General features: G+C 46.9%; 1 protein-coding gene across 1 annotated transcript; it reads left to right on the top strand.

Moving 5' to 3' along the window:
* The first annotated feature begins 6,028 nt into the window (after nucleotides 1–6,028).
* On the top strand, nucleotides 6,029–9,457 carry LOC118371351 (myelin transcription factor 1-like). Its single transcript, XM_052517844.1, has 4 exons — nucleotides 6,029–6,060; nucleotides 6,333–6,449; nucleotides 6,857–7,688; nucleotides 9,225–9,457. The coding sequence occupies exons 1-4, from the start codon at nucleotides 6,052–6,054 to the stop codon at nucleotides 9,455–9,457; spliced, it is 1,191 nt and encodes a 396-aa protein (XP_052373804.1). The 5' UTR covers nucleotides 6,029–6,051.
* The last annotated feature ends 321 nt before the right edge of the window (nucleotides 9,458–9,778 follow it).

The raw sequence follows: 9,778 nt of genomic DNA, 5'->3' as shown, positions 1-9,778 counted from the left end.
GCTGTTTCATGACATCCAGTAGAATAGTCACTTTAAATAGTCCACTAAATTATGCAAAAATAATCCTATCCTAGGTATTCCTTAAAGAGGTGGGGTTTCAAATGTACTTCAGTCAAAGGTGGTGATTGACTCCATTCCTGGCGTCGGTCCCGGGATTTGAACCATTGGGGGCCAAAAACAGTTTTGACTGGGCTGAGCGGGAACTGTACTTCCTCAGTGGTAGGGAGGCGAGCAGGCAAGGTAAATTTATCGCAGTGCCCTTGTTTGGGTGTATTTTCCTGAAAGCCTGGAGGTATTTTGAGGTTTTTTTTTCAGCTCCGTAAAGCACCATGGTCTTGTAGCAGATGCGAGCTTCAACTGGAAGCCAGTGGAGAGAGCAGGAGCTTGACGTATTTTTCCAAAAGCCAGCTATACCAGACGGGCTGCGGTGTCTGGCATTCTATACATTCCATTCTATACATTACATCTATACATTCCATTCTTTTGTTTTATACATTCCATGTTGTCTGTTAGTGGAGCACTGTGGGACAGCCTTATGGGTGGATCCCTACGAATCTTATCTACATCAGGAATACTGTATAAAACTTTATGGGTCACCTATAATCACATAGCCACACTCTAGGGGCGGATCTCAATAGTCATAAAATATCTCAAATGCCTCCCTCTCCTCTATACCAGGGCCATATATTAACATGTATAAACCAGTCAGAAGTTTGGACACACCTACTCATTCTAGAGTTTTTCTTTATTTTTTACAATTTTCTACATTGTAGAATAATAGTGACAATATCAACACTATGAAATAACACACATGGGATCATGTAGTAACTAAAGTGTTTAACAAATCAAAATAGATTTGAGATTCTTCAAGTAGCCACCCTTTGCTTTGATGACAGCTTTGCACACTCTTTGCATTCTCTCAACCAGCTTCATGAGGTAGTTACCTGGAATGCATTTCAATTAACAGGTGTGCCTTGTTAAAAGTTAATTTGTCAAATGTATTTTCTTCTTAATGCGTTTGAGCCAGTCAGTTGTGTTATGACAAGGTAGGGGGGTATACAGAAGATGGCCCTATTTGGTCAAGTCCATAAGCAAAGAGAAATTATTGATTGACCTTCGTGTCTTGAAGTAATGATAGTCCATCATTACTTCAAGACACGAAGGTCAATCAATAATTTAGTTTCTCTTTGCTTATTTGACCTGTTCTTGCAATGATATGGGCTTGGTATTTTATGAAATAGGGCCATCTTCTGTATATATAGTGTTGATGTATTCCCTATTATTCTACAATGTGGAACATAGTCCAAATAAAGAAAAACCTATAGATGAGTAGGTGTGTCCCAACTTTTGACTGGTACTGTATATATGGCTGTGCTCTTTTCATTGCATCGTATCTATCTATATTTGGAGTGCTGTGTGAGCGTTGAAAGGAGTCACCTAAGGACATAAGCTCTATGGGTGGGTCACAATAGTCTTCACCCTGTATACTCTCCTTCTTCTGGTCTGATCTGAAAACACAGAATTTGTAAATCAATGTAATATGTGTAAAATCCAATCAGGTGTCTGCAAGATTCTAAAATGGATTAAATATTTATTTATTTTTATTTCACCTTTATTTAACCAGGTAGGCAAGTTGAGAACAAGTTCTCATTTACAATTGCGACCTGGCCAAGATAAAGCAAAGCAGTTCGACACATATAACAACACAGAGTTACACATGGAGTAAAACAAACATACAGTCAATAATACAGTAGAAAAATAAGTCTATATACAATGTAAGCAAATTAGGTGAGAAGGGAGGTAAAGGCAAAAAAGGCCATGGCGGCAAAGTAAATACAATATAGCAAGTAAAACACTGGAATGGTAGTTTTGCAATGGAAGAATGTGCAAAGTAGAAATAAAAATAATGGGGTGCAAAGGAGCAAAATAAATTAATTAATTAAATACAGTTGGGAAAGAGGTAGTTGTTTGGGCTAAATTATAGGTGGGCTATGTACAGGTGCAGTAATCTGTAAGATGCTCTGACAGTTGGTGCTTAAAGCTTGTGAGGGAGATAAGTGTTTCCAGTTTCAGAGATTTTTGTAGTTCGTTCCAGTCATTGGCAGCAGAGAACTGGAAGGAGAGGCGGCCAAAGAAAGAATTGGTTTTGGGGGTGATTAGAGAGATATACCTGCTGGAGCGTGTGCTACAGGTGGGAGATGCTATGGTGACCAGCGAGCTGAGATAAGGGGGGACTTTACCTAGCAGGGTCTTGTAGATGACATGGAGCCAGTGGGTTTGGCGACGAGTATGAAGCGAGGGCCAGCCAACGAGAGCGTACAGGTCGCAATGGTGGGTAGTATATGGGGCTTTGGTGACAAAACGGATTGCACTGTGATAGACTGCATCCAATTTGTTGAGTAGGGTATTTGAGGCTATTTTGTAAATGACATCGCCAAAGTCGAGGATTGGTAGGATGGTCAGTTTTACAAGGGTATGTTTGGCAGCATGAGTGAAGGATGCTTTGTTGTGAAATAGGAAGCCAATTCTAGATTTAACTTTGGATTGGAGATGTTTGATATGGGTCTGGAAGGAGAGTTTACAGTCTAACCAGACACCTAAGTATTTGTAGTTGTCCACGTATTCTAAGTCAGAGCCGTCCAGAGTAGTGATGTTGGTCAGGCGGGTAGGTGCAGGTAGCGATCGGTTGAAGAGCATGCATTTAGTTTTACTTGTATTTAAGAGCAATTGGAGGCCATGGAAGGAGAGTTGTATGGCATTGAAGCTTGCCTGGAGGGTTGTTAACACAGTGTCCAAAGAAGGGCCAGAAGTATACAGAATGGTGTCGTCTGCGTAGAGGTGGATCAGAGACTCACCAGCAGCAAGAGCGACCTCATTGATGTATACAGAGAAGAGAGTCGGTCCAAGAATTGAACCCTGTGGCACCCCCATAGAGACTGCCAGAGGTCCGGACAGCAGACCCTCCGATTTGACACACTGAACTCTATCAGAGAAGTAGTTGGTGAACCAGGCGAGGCAATCATTTGAGAAACCAAGGCTGTCGAGTCTGCCGATGAGGATGTGGTGATTGACAGAGTCGAAAGCCTTGGCCAGATCAATGAATACGGCTGCACAGTAATGTTTCTTATCGATGGCGGTTAAGATATCGTTTAGGACCTTGAGCGTGGCTGAGGTGCACCCATGACCAGCTCTGAAACCAGATTGCATTGCAGAGAAGGTATGGTGAGATTCGAAATGGTCGGTAATCTGTTTGTTGACTTGGCTTTCAAGGCCTTAGAAAGGCATGGTAGGATAGATATAGGTCTGTAGCAGTTTGGGTCAGAAGTGTCCCCCCTTTGAAGAGGGGGATGACTGCAGCTGCTTTCCAATGTTTGGGAATCTCAGATGACACGAAAGAGAGGTTGAACAGGCTAGTAATAGGGGTGGCAACAATTTCGGCAGATCATTTTAGAAAGAAAGGGTCCAGATTGTCTAGCCTGGCTGATTTGTAGGGGTCCAGATTTTGCAGCTCTTTCAGAACATCAGCTGAACGGATTTGGGAGAAGGAGAAATGGGGAAGGCTTGGGCGAGTTGCTGTTGGGGGTGCAGTGCTGTTGACCGGGGTAGGAGTAGCCAGGTGGAAAGCATGGCCAGCCGTAGAAAAATGCTTGTTGAAATTCTCAATTATGGTGGATTTATCAGTGGTGACAGTGTCTCCTATCTTCAGTGCAGTGGGCAGCTGGGAGGAGGTGTTCTTATTCTTCATGGACTTTACAGTGTCCCAGAACTTTTTTGAGTTAGTGTTCCAGGAAGCAAATTTCTGCTTGAAAAAGCTAGCCTTGGCTTTTCTAACTGCCTGTGTATAATGGTTTCTAGCTTCCCTGAACAGCTGCATATCACGGGGACTGTTCGATGCTAATGCAGAACGCCATAGGATGTTTTTGTGTTGGTTAAGGGCGGTCAGGTCTGGGGAGAACCAAGGGCTATATCTGTTCCTGGTTCTACATTTCTTGAATGGGGCATGTTTATTTAAGATGGTTTGGAAGGCATTTAAAAGGCATCCTCTACTGACGGATACCCCGGCCAGGTCGATTAGAAAGGCCTGCTCGCTGAAGTGTTTCAGGGAGCGTTTTACAGTGATGAGTGGAGTTCGTTATAACAAATTCCTCTTCAATCTACACACAATACCCCATAATGACAAAGCGAAAAACAGGTTTTTATCATTTTTCACAAATGTATAAAAAAAGAATTTAAAGGAAAAAAAAGAAATACCTTATTTAAATAAGTATTCAGACCCTTTGCTATGAGACTCGATATTGAGCTCAGCTGCATCCTGTTTCCATTTATCATAATTGAGATGTTTCTACAACTTGATTGGAGTCCACCTGTGGTAAATTCAATTACTTGGACATGATTTGTAAAGGCACACACCTGTCTATATAAGGTCCCACAGTTGACAGTGCATGTCAGAGCAAAAACCAAGCCATGAGGTCGAAGGAATTGTCCATAGAGCTCAGAGACAATAATGTGTCTAGAAGCAGATCTGGGGAAGGGTACTGAAGCATTTCTGCAGCATTGAATGTCCCCAAGACCACAGTGGCCTCCATTATTCTTAAATGGAAGAAGTTTGGAACCACCAAGACTCCTCCTAGAGCTGGTCGCCCGGCCAAACTGAGCAACCGGGGGAGAAGGGCCTTGGTCAGGGAGGTGACCAAGAACCCGATGGTCACTCTGACAGAGTTCCTCTGTGGAGATGCAGGAACCTTCCAGAAGGTCAACCATCTCTCTCAATCAGGCCTTTATGGTAGAGTGGCCAGACAGAAGCCACTCCTCAGTAAAAGGCACATGACAGCCTGCTTGGAGTTTGCCAAAAGGCACCTGAAGGACTCAGACCATGAGAAACAAGATTCTCTGGTCTGATTAATCCAAGATTGAACTCTTTGGCCTGAATGCCAAGTATCACGTCTGAAGGAAACCCGGCACCATCCCTACGGTGAAGCATGGTGGTGGCAACATCATGCTGTGGGGATGTTTTTCAGCGACAGGGACTGGGAGACATGTCAGGATCGAGGGAAAGATGAACGGAGCACAGTACAGAGAGATTCTTGATGAAAACCGGCTCCGGAGAACCCAGGACCTCAGACTGGTGCAAAGGTTCACCTTCCAACAAGACAACGAACCTAAGCACACAGCCAAGACAACTCCGGAGTGTCCTTGAAGGGCCCAGCCGGAGCAAGGACTTGAACCCGATCTAACATCTCTGGAGAGACCTGAAAATAGCTGTGCAGCGACTCTCCTCTTCTAACCTGACAGAGCTGGAGAGGATCTGCAGAGAAGAATGGGAGAAACTCCCCAAATACAGGTGTGTCAAGCTTGTAGTGTCATACCCAAGAAGACTCAAGGCTGTAATCTCTGCCAAAGGTGCTTCAACAAAGTACTGAGTAAAGGGTCTGAATACTTATAAATGTCATATATCTGTTTATTTTTTATACATTTGCAAACATTTCTAAAAACCTATTTTGCTTTGTCGTTGTGTGGTATTGTGTGTAGATTGAAGAGGGGAAAAAAACATTTAATCAATTTTAGAATAAGGCTGTAACGTCACAAAATGTGAAAAAAGTCCAGGGGTCTGAACACTTTCCGAATGCACTGCATGTCTGGGAAACTGGCCCCAAGAGCATTGCTTATGTCCTTAGAAGACTTCTCTCACACATCTTGTTTAGACTATTGACCCCATGATGCCTTTCTCTCCCTGTCTCCTCTCCCCCTTTAGCGGTCCCAACAGTGAGCAGCGAGCACCGCGTCATGTGATGTGAAGTGTGTCTGTCGACCCTAAAGCCTTGACCTCTCACCCCTGACCCCGTGAGGTCACAGATGGTCCATATCTGGCCCGACCCAGGAGACTTCCTCCTCCATCCTGATCCTCAACATCAGTCAGTGAGCAGTGTGTTGTGTTCCGGCTGAACGCTCCAACGGCATCCTGACCACCACCTAACACCACCCACCACCTTGGGCATGCCTCAGGTACACCACTGATCTCTGTATATCCTAACACCACCCACCACCTTGGGCATGCCTCAGGTACACCACTGATCTCTGTATATTCTGTGTCGTACTAAGAGTTGTTTTTTAGCTGTTTTATTTGAGTGAAGGTGATACAATTGCTTTCCAACTTGAATATCGATATTAATTGACTGTCTAAATATCTTGTCCGGTAATAATACATGTACAACAGAGATTGTGATTCTGATTACAGACAATATATTTAGACGGACGTTCTATTCTGTTTGTAATGGTGCTCGTGAAAATGGTAGCTCAGCAGAGTAATGTGTGTCTGTGTGTGTGTCCTATAGCCGGGCATGAATGGGATGGAGCCTGCGTTTGGCGAGGCGTATGGGAGCCGTGGCTGTCTCCTCAGCCCCTACCCCCTGGCTGTCTCCCCTCTAGGGGGCAGGACCGAATATGACCAGGTAACTAACTCACTAACTGCTTGTAATTGCTTCTAAGGTCCAGGTGTCTGACACATGAACATGTGTTTATAATGTGTCAGTCTTGTCCTTGTATTCTGCTCTACTACCACACTGCCTGGACTGCATGTTATTACACTGGCAGAACATAGTAATAACAGTGTTAACAGACATACCTGTTTATTATGGTGACGTCACCACAGAGCTGTAATGAACAAGACTCTATTTCTGTAACATAGATCAATGTAAAGTAACGACACATTCTGGCCATGTCAACAATGAACAATGCTCTTCTCCCTCCCTCCCTCCCTCCCTCCCTCCCTCCCTCCCTCCCTCCCTCCCTCCCTCCCTCCCTCCCTCCCTCCCTCCCTCCCTCCCTCCCTCCCTCCCTCCCTCTCTCCTTACCTCAGAGCGTGCTCCTGATGCTGGGCTCTCCAGCGACGCCGCGGAAACGGCCCTTCGAGTTGCTAAGCGACCTGGTGGACGACGGGGGCTTCGGCGAGGAGCTGCACGTGGAGCGTTGGGACGTGTCGGCGCTGGATGACATCACGCGCTACACCAAGCTGGGCCTCGGGGGGGAGCTTGCGAGCACCGAGGACGCCGTGCTGATGGGCCGTTGGAGCGGGACCCGGGAGGAAGAGGAGGAGGAGAGGAGGAAGAGGAAGGCACAGGCCATAGCTCAGCAGCAGACCTCACATGTAACCACGATGATGATAACGCATCTCCACGGAAACGGCATCACAATGACCCCCGACCCCTGTCTAGGCCACGCCCAGAGAGGCAGGGTGGTCAGAGAGCAGGTGGGACTTGATGTTACCATGGCGATGGAAAGGGTGACAGAAAAAGGAGGACAGGATGGGGGGATGAGGGTTCCTACGGTGGAGGTGTACCAGGTGGCAGAGGAGGAGGAGGTTGCCGCAGCTGTGTTGGCAGCCGCGGAAGTCGTTGCTGCGGTGACGGAGCCGTCTGGGATTCTTCCGGGGGGGTCAGTGTTGGAACACAACTACTCTCTGACCCAGGGGGGGGATAGACCCTCGCCCTCCAGCCCCAGCTCTGAGACAGAGACAGAAGAGGAGGTAGAGGGGCAGGAGGAGGGAGAGAGGGAGGAGGAGGAGAGGGAAGAGCAAGAAGGGGTATTGTTGGAGGAGGAGGAAGAAGAGGAGGAGGAGGAAGGGGAGGACGGAGCAGGGGATGAGACTGCGGTGGAAGCAGAACTGTCCAGCTCGTCAGAAACAGAATTTGGTGAGTTCTGGAGTTCTGGATTCTGGAGTTCTGGAGTTTATGATGTCATCTCAGAGACTTGATATGACCTATTAGGTCATAGCTATGTCACTTTTTCTACTCTATTTTCTTGTGCGTATCTTCTGTCATTCCTGCAAATTTGAAATGTTTCGGTTGAGCCAATCTCAGCCATTTGATATCAGACAAGACAGTAACTGAATTGTGTTCATGAAACATCACTCTGCCTTGTTTTGGTGGCTATTGTCACACTCCTATTGTTGTATGGTGTGTGTGTTTGTCTGGCGGAGTGTGTGTGTGTGTGTGTTTGTCTGGCGGAGTGTGTGTGTGTGTTTGTCTGGCTGTGTGTGTGTGTGTGTGTTTGTCTGGCGGTGTGTGTGTGTTTGTCTGTGTGTGTGTGTGTGTTGTCTGGCGGTGTGTGTGTGTGTGTGTGTTTTGTCTGGCGGTGTGTGTGTGTGTTTGTCTGGCGGAGTGTGTGTGTTGTCTGGCGGAGTGTGTGTGTGTGTGTGTGTGTGTGTGTGTGTTGTGTGTGTGTGTGTGGTGTGTGTGTGTGTGTGTGTGTGTGTTTGTCTGGCGGAGTGTGTGTGTGTGTTTGTGTGTGTGTTTGTCTGGCGGAGTGTGTGTGTTTGTCTGGCGGTGTGTGTGTTTGTCTGGCGGTGTGTGTGTTTGTCTGAGTGAGTGTGTGTTTGTGTGTTTGTCTGGCGGAGTGTGTGTGTGTGTTGTGTCTGGCGGAATGTGTATGTGTGTGTTTTTGTGTGGCGGTGTGTGTGGTGTGTGTGTGTGTTTGTCTGGCGGTGTGTGTGTGTGTGTGTGTGTGTGTGTGTGTCTGGCTCACAGGAGGTTGGTGGCATCTTAATTGGGGAGGAGACTGGTGGTAAAGGCTGGAGCAGAATCAGTGGAATGGTCCCATAGATCAAACATGGTTTCCATTTTCTCCGTTCCAGACATTATTATGATCCGTCCTCCCCAGCAGCCTCCACTGGTCTGGCTGTGTATGTGAGAGCGAGAGTGAGCGGTATGTGTGCCTGGTCTGTGGTGTGTGTGTGTCTTTGTCCGGTGGTGTGTATATGTGTGTCTGTCTGTGTTACTCCCTCTAGAAGTCAAGGTGTTTGAGACAGACTGGATGACCCTGGTCCCCCCCCACACACACACACACACTGTTACATCACTAGCTACATAACCAAGCAGTGAAGGCTCTCAGTCTGAGTCAGACAGCCTCCAGTTGAAAGCCAGGGGGTGAAGCCCAGTTTACAGGGAACAGGGACATGAGTGCTGACTGGAGGAATGTTGAGAGCACTGGAGTGGATTATGTATTGGGAAAGAACCTGCTGCCTATGCAGATCTTCTTATTTGTGTGTGTGGGTTTATTTTTATAGAGGAGCATTTAGTTGTGTGTGCGCATATGTTAACATATTTTTCTATTCGGTGTGTGTGTGTGTCTACGTGTGTGTGTGTCTACGTGTGTGTGTGTCTACGTGTGTGTGTGTGTCTACGTGTGTGTGTCTGTGTATCATCTCTGACGTCCCTGTCCCTCTCCAGAGGTGGAACCAGAGCAGGGGGGTGGTCCAGGGGAACGGCCCCAGAAGAGAAGGTGTTTCTGGGAGTACCGCCACGCTCACGCACGGGACTCTGGGAGACAGAAGAAGACTGGAGGGGAGGTCAGATGGTCCCTCTCCTGGAGATGGTCCCTCTCCTGGAGCTCTAGCACCCTACCCCTACCTAGTACCCTATACCGCAGAGAGGGTAAGCACAGCACCCTACACCCTACCTAGTACCTATACCGCAGAGAGGGTAAGCACGCTAGCACCCTACCTAGTACCCTATACCGCAGAGAGGGTAAGCACACTAGCACCCTACCTAGTACCCTATACCGCAGAGAGGGTAAGCACGCTAGCACCCTACCTAGTACCCTATACCGCAGAGAGGGTAAGCACACTAGAACTACTTAGCACACCTTGTAAACTACCTAGTACCCTATACGGCAGAGAGGGTAAGCACACTAGAACTACTTAGCACACACCTTGTAAACTACCTAGTACACTACCTAGAGAGGGTAAGCACACTAGAACTACTTAGCACACCTTGTAAACTAC

Source organism: Oncorhynchus keta, unplaced genomic scaffold, assembly GCF_023373465.1.
Source record: "Oncorhynchus keta strain PuntledgeMale-10-30-2019 unplaced genomic scaffold, Oket_V2 Un_scaffold_984_pilon_pilon, whole genome shotgun sequence".
NCBI classification, from domain to species: Eukaryota; Metazoa; Chordata; class Actinopteri; order Salmoniformes; family Salmonidae; genus Oncorhynchus; species Oncorhynchus keta.
This window is presented reverse-complemented; position numbering and strand designations above follow the sequence as displayed.